General features: G+C 36.5%; 1 protein-coding gene across 4 annotated transcripts in view; it reads left to right on the forward strand.

Moving 5' to 3' along the window:
* The first annotated feature begins 3,155 nt into the window (after positions 1-3,155).
* The window catches only part of LOC128987375 (sodium/calcium exchanger 1), a 116,976-nt gene continuing 100,641 nt past the window's right edge, over positions 3,156-19,490 (forward strand). Inside the window, exon 1 of one of the 4 annotated variants that reach the window (XM_054408204.1) lies at positions 3,156-4,854. In XM_054408204.1, the coding sequence (XP_054264179.1) occupies positions 3,263-4,854 (1,592 nt within the window). In that variant the 5' untranslated portion in view covers positions 3,156-3,262. Of the gene's footprint in view, positions 4,855-12,751; positions 14,290-19,490 lie in introns of those variants that run through there. The other 3 variants (XM_054408221.1, XM_054408196.1, XM_054408212.1) reach the window with 3 other exon arrangements.

Here is a 19,490-nt window from a genome sequence, read left to right on the forward strand (position 1 = left end):
GTTCTTCGCAGGGAAAATCTATGCATACTGTTATAAACATATATTCCTGTAGAAGTGCAGAATCCCTTTGTAAAATAAAATTGGCTAAAAAATAAGCACAAAAAAATGAATTCCAAATAAAAAAAATTAACATGGGCCTTATAGGTAGCTACGTCAATGACGAAATAACAACGAAATACAAACAGAAAATCAAAACAAATAGAAGAAATTCCAATCACATGTTTTATTTACAGCTTGGGGTGAAAATAGAGAAGTCTGTACATTACATATTTTTGGTCAAGTTTTCGAGCGCTAGACGACCTCTAGTTTATAATAGAGGTCGTCGAATACTTCGAAAACTGCAATAATATTTAACAACTGATTATAATTAAATTGTAAAACATGTTCGATAAAGAAACATTGACTTATTTTGTGATAATTCTCTAAACATTATTTGGCTAAGCTGCTCTTTAAAACAGTCTTGTACTGTAAAGACACTTATTTAGTTAATTTATTCACCTTTATTCACTGTAGAAAAATAAACGGTATCAGCATTCTGACACATACTTTCTGCCATAAGTTTGTCAACAACCTTTATCATGTGTAAGCGGTGAGAGTAAATCTACGGAAATGGGATTAGTACAATTTTGATCAGAATTTAAAGGACTATAACATACTAAGTTTGTATAAAAATCTTTCGGGCCATTTTTGTGAAAATCCGATTTTCGGTCATTTTATGGGGTTTTTATGGTAAAATAACATAATTTACAATAACTTTTGAACCGTAATTTTTACAGAAATGAGATTTTTACCATTTTGTTCAGAATATGAGTTTTATGAGAAAAATCCCCATTAAAAGTCAAAATTTCAAAAAAATTGAAAAAACTATCAAAACTGTAAGGACCATAGCATACTATGTTAAATAAAAACCGGAATGTTTTTCTAAAATCCTATTTTTCATTATTTTATGGGGGTTTTATGGGAAAATAACATAATTTACCATAACTTTTGAACCATAATTTTTAGAGAAATGGGATTTGTACCATTTTGTTCAGAATTTGAAGGGCTACAACATACTAAATTTTTATCAAAATCGTTCGGGCCATTTTTGAGAAAATTCAATTTTTCCGGTTTTTTATGGGTTTTATGGCAAAATCCCCATTAAAAATCAAAATTTCAAAAAAATTAAAAAAGCACCTTGAGATACCATGGATTAGAACCTACATACCAAATTTCACCGAAATCAGACCACAGGTGTAGTCTCTAGCTCTGTACACATCCATATATGAATACTCATATTTTATATGAATACTCATAAATTTAATATGGAAAACTCTAGAGCCACTGGGGCGGAGCCTGACAGGATTTTTGAGATAAGAATATATATATATTCTATGTATATATGTATGTATATGTGTTCTATAAATATATATGTATTTATTCGTTAATCGGGAATGTGAGCTATTATTATACCAAATTTCAACCCTGTCGGTTTAGTATTTTTCATGTTTACTTGTCACAGAAATCCATCCATACATTTTTATACTTCCTCACTTATAATATTAATAGGATGTTAATAGTATAATTAGAAATGAATAATTGTTATACAGTTTATCAAGATGTATTTATACAAGCAAACTACACAGTTTTTTTTTTTTTTAGTTTTCTTCTTAACATAGCACATGGCAGCGTTTTAATATACCCATATATTTGACTATTTGTCTACAAAACGGTACAGGAGAAATTGGTAAGTTTTATGTTTGTAGGATAAAAAATGGGAAAAACCAATTTTTACCCCATGAAACACACCCCATAAAGCCCCGTTCCCATAGTCCGATCATGCTGGTTCGCATACTTGTTCGAATAAAGGTTAATATGTTTATACTTATCTCATTAAAATCGGACCATTTTTGCTCGAGCTATTGCCCTAGCGGACACACACACTTATGTGTGTGTATTATTATATATACATGATGTTTGATACTCTTTGCCATATTATTATATTGCTTGTTTCCTCTGTTACATTTGTTTTGTGCTGATTTAATTAACATCTGTTATATTCATTGTTTTTCAAATATACACAATTTTACAGTCCACATACCTCTTTCTTCAGTCATTTTTTATTATAAGTTTATTTCAACCTTTTTTCAACGCAACGCAGATACCCAACACATGATATATATATACTAGCAGAGTACCCGTCCTTAGTACGGTGTTAGCGTATAAGTATAAAATGCGTATTGCACTAGTGTTAAAGTAAAATTATCATTTTTCACAGCTTTTTGTTGCTAGTTGGTTCAAATTAGATGTTTTTTTTTTATAAATGCATACAAATTTAAAGTGGTGAACCCTGTTGGAAAACCTTATATTTTTATGCTATTTAATATTATAGATTCAACTTGGGTAGTAGAAACAGCTGACAAAAATCGTTTATTCCTTTTAAGTATGAAAACTCATAAGGTAAACATGGGAAACTACAGAGCCACTGGGACAGAGCCCGAAAGGAGTTTTTGAGATAAGAATGCATCTATAAGTTAACCGGGAATTTGAGCTATCATCACACCAAATTTCAGCCCAATCCGACCAGTATTTATCACGTTTAGCTGTCACAAACATCCATCCATCCAAACTTTCTCACTTATAATATTAGTAGGATATGAATTCGAACAACTGTTGTTTTTGGCCTCTGGGGACCTCAAAACGAAAAAGTAAATCGGTCCGAGTCCTGTCTTTACCATGATACCAAGGGCAATAGCTTATTCCCTATTCGGGAAATTCTGTTAAAATTGGAAATATTCTCACATATACAACATTATTGTGTGAAAATATTTCTACAATAATTATATGTCAATAAATAATGCATCAATAATTAAAATGTAAATTAAATAATCAATCAATAAATATATGTATACAGCCAGACATTGTCTATAATAATGAAATATGTGTAAGGAATCTTTTATATTTTATATGCGTAACGTAAAACAATTTTTATCAGCTGCAAAATGTAGATAGCTTATAGCTCTACCATATCTATGTCACGTACACATTTGGTCAGAATTGTGATATAAACATCTCAGTTGGTAAGTTTCTATTGAATTATTGTGTGAGTGACGCAATGAGATGATCCGCATGTGGATTATCAGACGGGCTTCACCGGCCGCGGCGGTGACTGTGTCGGAGGTGGCGGCGGCGCATGCGGACAAGTGCTGGGGGCGGCAGCATCCAGACGCGTCAGTTTCGCGCCACCAGTGCGGCCGTCCAGTCATGACGTCGAGTTGACGAGATGTTCCTCTTGCTTCTGCTGCCCGTCCTCCCGACGGTCCTCGCTGCTGAGGACAACGACACTATCGTGTGCCAGGACGGGCTCCTTCTTCCGGTATGGCTTCCACAAGACAACCTCACTGCGGGCGATCGTGTCGCTCGTGGGATGGTCTACTTCATCGCTCTGATGTATCTGTTTCTCGGGGTTTCCATTATTTCGGACAGGTTCATGTCGGCCATAGAAGTGATTACCTCTCAAGAACGCGAAGTGACTGTGGCCAAGAAAGGCGGCGTCGAGCAAAAGATCGTCGTCCGAGTGTGGAATGAAACTGTCGCGAATTTGACATTGATGGCCTTAGGGTCGTCCGCCCCCGAGATTCTCCTTTCCATTATAGAAATATACGCCAAGAGCTTCCAGGCCGGTGATCTCGGTCCCGGAACTATTGTCGGTTCTGCTGCATATAATCTATTCGTTATTATCGCTCTATGTATTTCCGTCATTCCTAATGGTGAAACTAGAAAAATTAAGCATCTAAATGTGTTTTTTGTGACGGCCACGTGGTCCGTGTTCGCGTACGTGTGGTTGTATGTTATCCTTGCAGTGATATCCCCGGGAAAGGTTGAGGTATGGGAAGGCATACTCACTTTCTCGTTCTTCCCCATGACAGTAGGCACAGCTTATATTGCCGATAGACGCATCGCTTTGCACAAAATACCCTTTAAGAAGTTCCGTCTCAACAGGAATCGAGTAATTGTGGCAGCGGAGAGTGCCGATATCGAAATGGACAAGGAGCCAGAAGTGGAGCTTCTCGACGACACCTTGGAGCAAGCTAGAAAAGACTACTCCAACGTCCTGCGAGAGTTGAGGAAACAGTTCCCGCAAAAACCGATTGCAGAGCTGGAGATCTTAGCGAAGGAGCAGATTGATAACAGCGGCCCAAAGTCTCGAGCATACTACCGTGTGATGGCGACTCGCAGTATGACTGGTGGCAGCATGGGTCGGGCTAGGGCAAACTCTATCTCCGCTGCTAGGAGACCGTCTTCTACCACCGATGACGTCACCAAATTCTACTTCGACCCCGCCACATACACCGTCCTGGAGAACATCGGGACCTTTGAGATAACTGTGGTACGAGAGGGCCGTGAAGTAAACTGCCCCGTCATCCTAGAGTACCGCACTGAGGACGGAACAGCAACGGCGGGCACGGACTACGTGGGGGCCTCGGGCACTTTGGTCTTCAAACCCGGTGACACTCAGCAGACCATCAACCTGCAGATTATCGATGATGACCTCTTTGAGGAAGACGAACACTTCTTCGTCCACTTGACCGATCTCAAGGTCCAGGGTCAAGCGACTCACTCTGTCAAACTGGTCGCTCCGAAGATAGCCAAAGTTCTCATCCTCGACGATGATCACTCGGGCGTCTTCTCGTTCCCGGAAGCGACAATTGACGTTCCGGAGTCCGAGGGTATGTACGAGTTACCGGTCGAGCGAAGTAGTGGTGCACGAGGAAAGATAAGAGTTCCCTACAGAACCGAAGATGGAACTGGCAAAGCGGGTAAAGACTACGTGGAGACTCATGGATATGTTATCTTTGAAGACAACGAAACCAGGTAAACATTACTTAACTTTTTTGCTATTTGGTTAACAAAATGTAGAACTATCTTAAATTTATTGAAACTGATCAAATGCTAAGTATTGAATACGTAAGCTTTGCGTACAGTATTGACTAACATAGTTTTTTTGTTGTTTTTTTTTTTTTTTTTTTAAGAGGTTGGCGGCCTCTTTTACCTTGCATTTGCCCGTCCACATAGACTAAGCGCCCGTGCGTGGATCGTTTACAGCAAAGCAAGGAGTGAGCCGGTACAGTACAAAGGTGAACTGTACTAATTTTAAAATACCGAATATTTTGAGACACCTAACGGTTATTTATTGACTTATTATTGAATATTTACAACTATTTATTAAATAGTTGTAAAACATCTGCATTAGTTATAAGTGATTTTTTTTTACGTGCCAGGTTATCTAAGATAAATTACGAATATAAAGAATAACTAGTGGCTAGTAGGAACTTTGGTAACTAATCTCAAATTTAAAGCAAATTATTCTAATGTTAAAACAAACTCATAATCAAATGATCTATGTGTCAAGATAGATTCCCTGTACACCACATATTTTGTGTAAAAACAGGCTCGTTGTTTGCTTTGATGGAAGTTTTTTTTTTATAATTTGAATCATTCCAGAGGCATAACTCTCCTAAAGGCAGCAAACATAAAAATGTTTGTAAATGAATACTGGTTGGTATTGTGGGTTTAAAATGATATAAAAAAGGTTCCCCTGATTAGAATTTTGGAAATTGTCTTCGTATAAAAGGCATAAAAAGCTGTGTTGAGATACGCTTAGTTCTTCATAACACCGCTAAATTAGCACTCCAACCCGGCTATTATATCTAATTGTACACTCATTTTGTAAAGGCTAACAAAATTAGTGTAATGCACCATATTGAACAACCCTGAACCTAGATTTGTTTCTGACCAACATGGAATTATACTCCTGGTGTAAGTTTATGCCGTGTGGTGGTATTCCTCCTTAAGGTGTGATTGACTATAGAATATGTGTATATTCTTGATTAACGTTTACATCATGTTGTAAACATGCAGCGAGTTAATAGTTTAGATTACACTGAAGTATTAATTTCCTTCTTCGTCGACAGTTTAAGTATTTAATTATTAATAACATCTTCCTTCAATTGAGGAAATGCTCATTTTAAATGAAAACATACTAACGTTTTTATATTTATTTATAGTTAGAAAAGTGAATCATCGGCCAGTTCCTAACCTTTTTGCCACTGGATAGGCGGGTTCCATTACCCAGTTATCGAAACCAATCACGAAACTACATGCATATTTTTATCAATTTTTTGAAACGCAAAGAAACTGAAACGACCTTAATTTTAACTGTTAATTATAAAGATGCTTTTCTATCCATACATGCTACTTGCTGCACCTTGTTTGCTGAACTTGCTGTTGCTTTTCTATGCTTGCTAGGTTATTATATTTGAACTTTTCGCCCATTGGAAATGATCGTGGTAATTACTTAATGAAGAAAATATATTGCCTGTTGACCTATTTCATCTTCATTCCCAAGCTATTTCCTAAGATTATCCCTTGCGGTTATTCCACTTCGTAAAAAAATTGATTAAACACTACTGTATGCGTGAAAATAAATGTAAAGAAATTTACAAAGTTTTGAAAAAATCATCAAAGTATATTATTAAATAATAACAAAACAGAAGTTTATGTAATCGTTGATTTTTTATTCAATGAGGTTATTTTATGTTAAACATTCCTTTACATAACAATAACCTTCAGATTTGAAGAAATTTAAACAAAAAAAATTATGTTCAAAAGTCGGGAACATATGTTTTTAAATAAAAACAAATCTCAAGTAATTTTATCAGGACAATTATAAAAATTATTTTACTTTTTATCAAATTTTCTGTTAAAATGTTTGTAATTTTATTATTTATTTAGCCATTCTAAGTTCGATTCCTTTGATTTGGGCCATCTCCCATGATTCTACCATTTTTATAAACAAATTTTAAACTTATTTTAACTAATTTACTTGCAAATTACACAGTAAAAGTAATTGATTTCAACATTCTCGGACATAACGAAAAATTATCAATTATAGGTGACATTATTGTTTCGTTTTATATAATATGCAGTACATTGCAGAATTGTCTGGCAAATAATTAAGTATGTAATCCAAATGTTAATATTGCGTACTGGCTTAGTGATAAATCACGATTAGCTGTAAATTGCTTCCAAAGCTTTTCTTATGGAGAACATTTTACGTTATATATAATTGTATATACAAAATTGGAGTATTCCACTATTATTGTCGTATATACTATATCTGTAATACTATAGCATACCATAAATATAAAGAACCAAATTATCTCAAGCATTATCATACCCCATTGCAAACACAAAGCTAAGAGTTCAACTGCAATAAGTATTTTATACTTATACGCCAATCCTGTACGAAGAACGGGTACTCTGCTAGTTATCGTATATATTATAGGCAAGCATGTTGCTCGAAAACCTTTTTTCTCAGCTCATGTGCATCGCAGGGAAACTCTACTCATACGGTTAGAAAGATATTTGCCTGTAGATGTGCAGAATCCCTTTATAAATTAAAATTGGCTAAAAAATAAGCGCAATAAATTAATTTAAAATTTAAACAATTAACATGTCTTATGGGTTGCCAGGCTGGTGACGAAATAACATCAACATGTAAACAGAATATCAAAACAAATTAAAGAAATTCCAATCATATGTTTTATTTACATCGGAAACGTTTTATTTTTATATAATATTTCAAAAGAGTGAAGTGTAAGTACCTAACACTAATTGCGATGTAGTAGATTCCTGTACTGTCAGTGTAACGTTTAAACAGACTATAAAATAGATCAGCCGGTATAGCAGTGTTTTCAATGGTTCGAAGGTGCGGATAAAAAGTTTTTGGTTATTTAAAAATATGGTATGAAATAGTTACACAGCCACCACTTATTTTAGAAACAAAAATTAACGTTTGCTTTAGCTTTAGTTAGATAAAATCTGTTTCCGTTAACTCATGTAGGCCAAATGAAGAAAACTTAGGCTACCCACTACGATATAAGGGTTGTGCAGGACTGATACTTTATTTATGTAATTTAATCTGTAAAAAACAAACTTACTTTTAAGTGTATTTAGTTTAAACCCTACCTTTATGTGGAGAAAAATAATCTTACATCACCAAGTACTGTAGCTGCGGAAAGAAATGTGATTCGTACCAGATAAAAAAGAAAGGTACCACTTAAATTTTCCGAAGGTCCATTTTTACTGCAGGTCTTTTAGTAAATTTAACATCAAGCAAATCAAAGGAATCAAAAGAGTTTCTCTAGACATAGGCCTAAAGTATTTTTTATTCATTTATTTTTTACATTCATTTATTTTTAGCATTCATTTATTTTTATGAAAAATAATATTTTGGAGCGCTCAATCTAGAGGCACCCTGTAAAGTAAACATATACAGTGTTAAGCACATAAAATTATGTTGTTTGACCACTGTCCCAAATATCTTGTAGCCCTTTTGTTAATTCAATATTCAAATTGCATTGATGTAAGTAAAACATCGACGAACAGCATGCAAACGGCTGGTTAAATATGGTAGCTTTTATAATAAGTGTTACTTTACCCGTTCCATATTTATACTAACTAGTACACCTGCTGATCGGATTCGAGCAATTGCAAAGTATACCGGCGTTATTTCAAGACGAACAACAGTCATAATTTCCGATGACTTAAAAGTAAAAGAGTCAACTCAAAACAAAGATAATTTAATCAATCACTCCACTTCAGTTATCGAAACTGAAAACGAACGCTCTTGTAAGTATCATGTGTTCACTATGAGCAGCTTTAATTAATACAAACTAGATAACCTTTTGCTCGAAATCGAGCAAAACTGCAAGCTGTAATAAAATAATAAACAACAAAAACATAAACAGCAAGACCTCAGTCAAAGAGTCTCGCTAAAGTAATTTCTGACTGATTATAGAAATATGAAAAATATTATGTTGTAAAAATTATAAAAGTTTAGTAATCTACAATATTTAAATATAGATCCGCTCTCATACTGCTTTGGTTATCTCTTATGTACTGTACAGTAGGTGGGTGCCCTCTATGGGAGCGTAGATGTCAACCACACACTGTAAAGTGAGCTTTTCAGACTTTTAATGTAGCAAGCTAAATCCCTCTCTTGACGCTAACCAGTACGACTACAGCATTGTTAAATATTTGTACTATATGTTTGGTTTTAGGCATGTTTAAATTAGGGGTGCCAAACAAAGTCTCCGGTTGAGAACATAAGAGAACAAAGCAATCCAGTTTGGAAGCAAGAGGATCTTGCGACGGATCTAGATCGAATTCGCGTTTAACATTACAGTATTATTTTTTTGGAAAATAACTTAGATTTATTTGGCCAGGTGGTGCTCTGTTTTCAGCTTTAAAAATAAACTGCGAGATTTATTTAAGTAGCATCATTGTAGAGAGGAAAGTCACTTCTTTTGTCTCGTACTATGCACATGAATCTCATTTGACTCCTCGGACCTCTCGTCCCTACACATTTCTGCCACAATTTTAAAAGATTAGGCAAATAGGATGGTATTACCGATGTGACCCTATTCCCGCATATGTTTTTTATGAATTTTCTTTTTGAATTTTGTTTCATGCACTGTTGGGTTCCAGTGCCAACGTCGTACTCAACTATACATCTGTGCCTGTTCAGTACCTCCTCGGAGGTAAAACGTGTCATGGTTCTTTAAATTGTAGATCCCCTGTGTGATCCTCTAATCTAAATGAGCTTCAGAGCTGACCATGGGAAATGCGAAATTGGGTTGACGAATTTTATCGCATTAATTTCTAGATCTAAGCCTCGCAGCTCTGTTTTCAGATTGGGAGTTTCCAATAAGTTCCTGAAAGTATGGCGAATTCCGCAGATGAGGTAAACGGTTCTTTTATTTATGGTACTGTAAAAAAGAGTACTAATTGAACTTTTTCTGCCAGTATTTTCTTTGCTTTAAATGTAAGCCACCACAATATAAACCTTTAAGGTTCATTTGTCCGAGGAGATGTATCCATGATGTATCACCACGGTGGTACTGACTGTTAGAAAATGTTCTTTAAAGTTGTTTCTTTCTACTGGCTTAACACATTTAACAAGTCACATCTATATCTATATCTATATATCTCTATATATATATATATATATATATATATATATACTTATTTAATACGCAAGCAGATTTTTTGTGACAATTACTCCTCTGAAACTACTGAACCGATTGTCATGTTTTTGGTGTCATTGGAAAGAGCGTAACGTGAAGTTGTGCAGGAAACTTTCTTTTTAAGGAAATAATTAGAGAGTGAGGCCCTGGAGCCCTTTAAAGTTGTGTATTTCTCCATAAGATTAACATTGGAAACAAAAATTGTTATGAAACTCCAGCTGTTGTCAGAAATCAAAAGTAAGAAGAAGAGCATATGTTAAATGTAAACAGTCAATAAGTTTGCTAAATTAACAGTTTGCAACAAACATTTGCTGACTTGATTGAAATTCGTTTTAAAATAATGCCTGTAATACTTAGCAATTGCTCGAATTCGAGCAACAGGGATACTAGTATATATATAATACGTGAAGCCGTTTTTTGTTAACGCAACTCCTCCCTTATTTGTAAACCAATTTCAACGTTTAAGGTGTCAAAAGATTCGTCTCAATATGTAGTTTTGCAATAAGGTTTTAGAAGTTTAAAATTCCTACTCTGAAGAGCGTGAGACCCTCTCAAAAGTCGGGTTTTCCCCATAAGAAATACATTGGAGAAATTTAAAAACCAAAAACAGCTGTTTATAAAAAGAAACTCATTAGCTTTTTGGGAGTAAATATTAATGTTTGTAATTGACTGAATTTACCAACACAATCCAGACATTTGAAGTCAAAAATAAGAAGTTTCAACAACTCATTTGCTATTGAAAGTTTTAGTGGCAATATTAGACCAAACATAAGGGAAGGAATTAGTGTTTAAGTATTCAACGATCAAGTTGTTACGGTCAAGTTTATTTTTATGTTTTAGGAAAGGCAAATAATATACGCTGTTCAAAAAGAGAATACGAAAATTGCTATCGAAATCGTATAGCTACAAGAGTTGTCCAACCTATTTCAACAAATGAATCCATACTTTCAAAACTTTGGGACAGGTATTTAGAGAAACTCCACTGAAAAACGTGAGACTGACAGACAACACGTTAAAATATGTTAACCAACTTTCAATGGTGTTGCTGCTTTAGCTAATTCAAAGCAGATAATGACAGTTAAGTTGGCGAAAAATGGACCACATGAAATGGTTGATATCACCTAACTTTTCAGGGTTCTCCACGAAGAAAATTTGCTTGATTAGGGGGATGTCTCAAAGAAATAAAATGACCCAACTTAAATTACTAAACACAGGTTATCAGTAGGCCTAAGGCAACAGTTTTCTTCAATTCCCAATTCTGGAAAAAACTAAGTTGCAACATGTTAACTCGAATTAAAGCAGATCGTTTAGCATTCATTAGAAGTTATCAATTAAAACTGAGAGCAGAAATAATGTAGGTGAACCTTGACGACGCAAACAGAGATATTTAAAATTAGTTTCTAACAAGTGTTTAAACAACTCTAAGATGTAGCTACAATTACTCGAATTTAAGCATAAAGTTTTCATCGGCGTTATGTTTCATACTATGCGGCTCATTGAGCCGCACGGGTTCTCTAGTTATATTATAATTCATATGTTTATTTTAATATTGTTAATCTTGAAAACAAACATGGGTCAGTTGAATTTTAATAAGAAAATATAATATTACAATTATTTTTAGGAAATCACTTATTTGATAGGCAAGTTTTTGTATTTGGTGACCCTGAACCAGGATTATATGATATTTAAGTCTAATATTGTATAATTTAAATTAATATGAGTGAAATTGAGAGAAAAGGACTTTTACCAAAATTGAGTCAGTTTTTACCAAGGCCAAGGCTATTGAAGAACTTGTAGACAGCAATGCAGATTTGAAGATTATTTTACCAAAATATAATTCATTCAAGGGGTTTCATGAAAAATTACAGTAAGTAATTGTAAAGTGGTGTGGATTAACGTCCGCACGGGTGAGTACTACGGCTATCCGCAGGACTATCCTGATAATTAGACCAATTCGTATATACCAAGGAAAAAATGTGGTTCGGATTCCACTATAAACTGTAGGTCCCTTAGTCGCCATTAGCTGTATGGGCTATTAATTAACAGCTGTGTCTAAGGAATATGTCGGCCTTAGTCACTAACAAGACTACAAGATCGCGCCACTTATCATACACTCCATCTCCATTCATACTTGGCTTAAAATACCTACTTTGTATGGTCGCCATTTCAAAGAACAGTATAAAGTACAGCTTAAATTCTGAGTACAAACACACACACGCGCCGTTCGCACGTGCATAATGGTGAATTAATGTATAATATGTGAAAAAGTAAAAAAATAGGCAAACATTCTCATTTTACATGGTAAATCAAAGTAATTATATGAACCCTATTAGAAACTACCTTATTTAGTAGTCCACATATACATAACCGTCTAACGTCTTATGTTTTGGATACTTTAAAACCAAATACAAATTAGAATAAAGTTGAACGTACCTCTGTGGACATTAGGTTTATTGACATGCAGAAGGATAAAACGTAGAGTTATAAGTACAACAAAGTCGTGGTTCACGATTATACACTAATGAATGAGTCTCCTTGAGCCAAAATGGCTGAAACTCTTAGCTGACAAAACGTTTCCAAATTGGGAGATCTCCAACGTGTTCTGTAACTATCGAGGATTGTGATTTTGGCAAACAGGGAGATCCATCGTTACTCTGCAGTGTGTCGGACTGCAGTGTGTAGAGTGCAGTTGTGTGATGAGCGAGTGGTTAGGCGCGACGGCAACGGTAGAAGATGACAACACCTCACTACAGTCTTGCTCGGACGGCCTCCTGTTGCCCGTGTGGCAGTCTCAGGGACAGCTCACTCCAATGGACCGTGTCATCCGGGGGACGGTGTATCTGCTGGTGCTCCTTTACCTCTTCCTCGGGGTGTCTATCATCGCTGACCGATTCATGAGTGCTATCGAAATTATCACCTCCCAGGAAAAAGAAGTTATAATAACAATAAGAAACAATGTATTAGAGAAGAAGTTAGAACGAGTGTGGAACGAAACCGTCGCCAATCTCACTTTAATGGCGTTGGGATCGTCCGCTCCGGAAATACTGCTTTCAATCATTGAAATATACGCAAAAAACTTTCATGCCGGAGAACTAGGTCCTGGAACGATCGTAGGGTCTGCAGCTTATAACCTCTTTTGTATAACGGCTCTGTGTATCTCTGTTATTCCAGAGGGCGAAACTAGAAAAATCGATAAGTTCGCAGTGTTCCTACTTACCACATTTGTGTCCGTGTTCGCGTACTTGTGGCTGTACTTGATTCTGGCCGTGATATCGGAGAGTGTCGTTGAAGTCTGGGAGGCGGTGTTGACATTATTATTCTTTCCTGGTTTGGTTTTGTCCGCATATGTTATTGATAAATCCTCAGCAGGTGGTGCTTCGGAGTCTGAACAAAATGACGCTGAGGTCTTAGGTAATACTTTAGAGAAAGCTAAAGCAGATTATAGTGTTTTGCTAAGAAATTTAAAATTGCAATATCCGAGTAAAGACCTTAAAGAGCTCGCTTTGATAGCTGAACAACAAATTGCAATCAGTGGACCTAAGTCACGAGCTTATTACAGACTTTTGGTTACCAGAGGAGTTACTCAAAACGTAATTAGAAGCCATTACTTTTCTACGGAGACGAAAAAGAAAGTAAAGAATATACAACCGAACAGAATGACTGGCACTTTTTTTAAGTTCAAGCACGATACTTACACGGTGATGGAAAACATCGGATCCGTCAAAGTGACTGTTGTTCGAGAGGGGTCGGATATACGAGAATACGTTTTCATTGAGTATCGCACGGAAGACGGAACTGCTACGGAAGGCAAAGATTATATAGCCACTGCGGGTACCTTACTATTTATGCCGGGGGAAATGGAGAAAGATATTGATGTTGGAATTATCGACGACTTGATATTTGAAAGCGATGAATACTTTTTCATTCGCCTAACAGGTCTTCGTTTGCAGGATAAATCAAACAGATACGTGAAATTGATCGATCCTACGACTGCAAAAATAGTTATTTTGGATGACGACCATACCGGCACGTTCTCGTTCGAGAAGGAAAATGAGACGGTGCGAGACTTTGATGGTGTGTTTGAGTTGTCAGTAGTGAGACATGGCGGTGCCCGAGGAATAGTCAGGGTGCCCTACAGGACCAAAGACGGGACAGCTCAGGCGGGTGTGGACTATGTGGAGACTAGGGGCTTCTTGGTCTTCGCTAACAATCAGATAAGGTAACAATTACCAACAAATCCTATTCTTTAACAATAATTGAAGAACATCATCAAAATACACTACTGTTTTAAAGGGTTTTCAAGAACAACTATTATTCTAGTTTGGATTCAAACAGAATATCATATTTGGTTCTTATTTATAATAATTACTAGCTGGCCCGACAGACGTTGTCTTGTCCTAATGTGGTTTTATGTCAATGGTCGTTCATTTTCAAGATGAGCTCGTTTGCATGGCTCAATCACGTCCTGATTGAAGTTCGTTTGCTACGCTTACTCACCTTTAGGTTGGAGCTCGTTTGCTGCGCTCCCTTGCCTTAAGGTTAGCTCGTTTAATACGCTAACTCGCCTCCAGGTTAAAGTTCGTTCGCCATGTCACTCACCTTTTGGTTGAAAATTAACTGATGTCATAAATAAATAAAAAAAAATAATAGTGCTGCACCCTCTTGGTAATCCTTGTAACTTTAATGCTATAATGCTATTCAACATCCAGAGCCACTGGGGCGGAGCACTTATGACGGATCTGCACCAAACTTCACACAAACCATCCTTGAATAATGCTTAATAATACCTTCATACATTGGATTTTATATATAGATAATAATATAAATGCCCTTTACGTGAAAATTTCTTGTCACGAATATAAATTCTACTTTATACAAAATAAACATAAATATTACTTTAAATGCCATGTCATTTAATAATATTCTTTTAATGTCATTAAAAAATTATATTTATAAATAATTTATTATTATTTCAATAAAAAATTTGGTTGAAAACAAATATTTTGCTTTGACACACAATATTCTATTGTAAGGATTTTGTTTGTAGATATAAACATCTTTCAGAAATTTCTATAGAACACTTACGATTCCAACAACTTGATATGAATCATATTGTTTCAATCAGCTGATTTCTTTCAGATTATTATAGATAAGCTATTATGTTTGAGTTTTCCATTGCATTATATTTGGTATTAATTCAAATTCAAAATATAAAATACAACTTTTCAGAACTAACTGTGTTCTTAAAAACAATGTATCTTGTAAGTAGATATAATCTAATGCTAGTTTGTCTTTCCATCTCAACTCACGGAATAGATTTATTAAAGTGTTAATTTTACTACTAATCGATAAGCATATCGTTTGAATGGAGAAATAGAACATCTTTATGCTTAACCAGAATATTTTGTTAGTAACACACTATTTGAAATTTATGCTTTGTGTGACCAAGATTTTTTTTACGAAATAATTATGCAAACGTGTAAAAGCCTCTCATGAATTGGTTTAATCTATTTTATTTGTTTTTTTTCTTTTTTGGGAAGCGTCATTAAAATAATACAAATGAACTGGGTCCAGAACAAACCCCCTCCAGATTGAACATCTGATCGTATATCATACGCCAATCACTCGCCACATGGCCCGATTATATCTAGAATTAACAGTTACATTCATATATAACATTTTATACCTGAACGTTTTTATTTCGTTTATATCTTTTATTTATTTGTTTTTAGTGGAATATATTATGATTATTTATGCAATATGCCAAACTATAAAGTTTTAATTTAAATATAATTACGTTCGTGAATAATCTAATTAAACTCATAAGATATTCTCCACGTATGTGCCGTGCGACCCAAGCTTCAAAATTTGTGACCCGGTCGGAGCCAATCGATTTCCCTACCTGGTGGCTTGCTGCAAGCATTTACACGTCTCACGCCTGACACTACCTGGTGGCTTGCTGCAAGCATTTACACGTCTCACGCCTGACACTACCTGGTGGCTTGCTGCAAGCATTTACACGTCTCACGCCTGACACTACCTGGTGTCTCGCTGCAAGCATTTACACGTCTCACGCCTGACACTACCTGGTGTCTTGCTGCAAGCATTTACACGTCTCACGCCTGACACTACCTGGTGGCTTGCTGCAAGCATTTACACGTCTCACGCCTGACACCACCTGGTGGCTTGCTGCAAGCATTTACACGTCTCACGCCTGGCACTACCTGGTGTCTCGCTGCAAACATTTACACGTCTCACGCCTGACACTACCTGGTGTCTTGCTGCAAGCATTTACACGTCTCACGCCTGACACTACCTGGTATCTTGCTGCAAGCATTTACACGTCTCACGCCTGACACTACCTGGTATCTTGCTGCAAGCATTTACACGTCTCACGCCTGACACTACCTGGTGGCTTGCTGCAAGCATTTACACGTCTCACGCCTGACACTACCTGGTATCTTGCTGCAAGCATTTACACGTCTCACGCCTGACACTACCTGGTATCTTGCTGCAAGCATTTACACGTCTCACGCCTGACACTACCTGGTGGCTTGCTGCAAGCATTTACACGTCTCACGCCTGACACTACCTGGTATCTTGCTGCAAGCATTTACACGTCTCACGCCTGACACTACCTGGTATCTTGCTGCAAGCATTTACACGTCTCACGCCTGACACTACCTGGTATCTTGCTGCAAGCATTTACACGTCTCACGCCTGACACTACCTGGTGGCTTGCTGCAAGCATTTACACGTCTCACGCCTGACACTACCTGGTGGCTTGCTGCAAGCATTTACACGTCTCACGCCTGACACTACCTGGTGGCTTGCTGCAAGCATTTACACGTCTCACGCCTGACACTACCTGGTATCTTGCTGCAAGCATTTACACGTCTCACGCCTGACACTACCTGGTGGCTTGCTGCAAGCATTTACACGTCTCACGCCTGACACTACCTGGTATCTTGCTGCAAGCATTTACACGTCTCACGCCTGACACTACCTGGTATCTTGCTGCAAGCATTTACACGTCTCACGCCTGACACTACCTGGTGGCTTGCTGCAAGCATTTACACGTCTCACGCCTGACACTACCTGGTATCTTGCTGCAAGCATTTACACGTCTCACGCCTGACACTACCTGGTATCTTGCTGCAAGCATTTACACGTCTCACGCCTGACACTACCTGGTGGCTTGCTGCAAGCATTTACACGTCTCACGCCTGACACTACCTGGTATCTTGCTGCAAGCATTTACACGTCTCACGCCTGACACTACCTGGTGTCTTGCTGCAAGCATTTACACGTCTCACGCCTGACACTACCTGGTATCTTGCTGCAAGCATTTACACGTCTCACGCCTGACACTACCTGGTGTCTCGCTGCAAGCATTTACACGTCTCACGCCTGACACTACCTGGTGTCTTGCTGCAAGCATTTACACGTCTCACGCCTGACATTACCTGGTGTCTTGCTGCAAGCATTTACACGTCTCACGCCTGACACTACCTGGTGTCTTGCTGCAAGCATTTACACGTCTCACGCCTGACACTACCTGGTGTCTTGCTGCAAGCATTTACACGTCTCACGCCTGACACTACCTGGTGTCTTGCTGCAAGCATTTACACGTCTCACGCCTGACACTACCTGGTGGCTTGCTGCAAGCATTTACACGTCTCACGCCTGACACTACCACGCACCCCACGGTTCACGGCTCACACCGACTTTTACGATCTACTCTGCTATATTTAAGTCATATTTCTTCTAATAATCATAAACACTATGAATCGTAAAACACTTTTTACGTCCCGTTTACCAGGTTTACGTATTGTATATTACAGTATTAGTTTATTAAATTTAGTTTTTTTTATACAAACGTTTCTGTTATTTTACTAGAGTGAACACATCAGTGAACACATTATTTTTAAATCCATTATCAAAACTATTGCCAACCAAGTTAAGAACAAAATTGATTAGTAGGTTATTATTTTACATTTTAAGTAGTTAAATATGTGTTAGGAGCCTACACAGATTGCCTAAGTCTATGTTTAACATTTTAACAACAATCTCTAAAATGTTTTCTTATTTTCTAAATACTCCTAAATTTTTCTTTATAGTTATTTTAAGTAGGTATCAACAAATGAATGAAATGTTATTTTCCCTTTCTAAATGTATATTACACATTAGTAAAAGCATTTTGATTTCAAATTTGTAGAAACATTAAATAGGTTTCTAAATAATTAAAGAATGGTATGTAATAAATAGCTTTGAATAGTTTTCTAGTTAGTGTTTAGTACTTTAAAAATGGCAAATAAATTTCATTAAAAGTGTAATTGGCTTAATCGTTGACCAGCCTAATTTCAGCTAGTGTGGGGAAACAGGCTGTGCGAGGCCGTGTAAATATAGTGACTAGGTCCCTGGCGTTAGCACCGTCTGTTATAAACTGGCATTGGCATTGTCTCCGCGCCCCGCCACTGCCAACCAAGCTATTCATGTCCTAGTCAACGCGCTGACACATTTTACTCGATTTAACGTTTTTTATCCCAATTATGTGGTTTAGATTGACAATTTTGTAGCCTTACGTTTTCATATTCAAATCACCACTAAACACATTTGAAATAAGTTGATTGCATACAATATGGGAGATTTTAGAGTGTAACAATACAAGCTAGGGTTTCACTGACTATGAAAGTATAATATATTATACTTTCATAGTATATATATTATATTATTATAACATATTATACTTTAATACACATATTATGCAAAGTACTAAGTGCAAATAGTTAATTAATGTTCATGAAATAACTTTTGGTTAATTAATCCCCTTTTTTTACGATACTTGCATTTTTCGTATATGAGTGGAGCTACCGTACATGAGTCTTGTTCAGTACGTCCTGGCATGACAGGGCTGTTTCCTTGGATTACGTCGGCAACAAGGCATTTAACCTCTAGACTAGTAATTTATTTATTATTATATATTGGTGTTGCAAGCTTTGACAACGTTGCGATTGCAATGCCACTAGTCTGCACCGGTTTGCTGACGAGAGTTAGGCCTACAGAAGGTGTAAGGAATCCTATTTTGTCATAAAATTATGGCTGTTACAAAAGTGGTGGAAAATGATAATCAACAGCATATTGCTTTATGGACAGAAGCCATTTATAAAATGTCAAACTATATATTTTGTAAGTTGACGAGATGCATTTATAATGCCCACAGCGTATAATCGTGTGTGCTGTTTTCCGGGACAAATTTAGTACTGTGTGCATCAAACTTGCACATAAACTGTTAACAACTATATCTAAAATGTTTTCTTATTTTCTAAATACTCCTATATTTTTCTTTATAGTTGTTTTAAGAAGGGGTCAACAAACGAAGAAATAATTAATCTAGTAGCTTTATATGGAAGTATATAG

This window comes from Macrosteles quadrilineatus, unplaced genomic scaffold (genome assembly GCF_028750875.1).
Source record: "Macrosteles quadrilineatus isolate MER2022 unplaced genomic scaffold, UCM_ALF_1.0 Scaffold_1__1_contigs__length_201487025, whole genome shotgun sequence".
NCBI classification, from domain to species: domain Eukaryota; kingdom Metazoa; phylum Arthropoda; class Insecta; order Hemiptera; family Cicadellidae; genus Macrosteles; species Macrosteles quadrilineatus.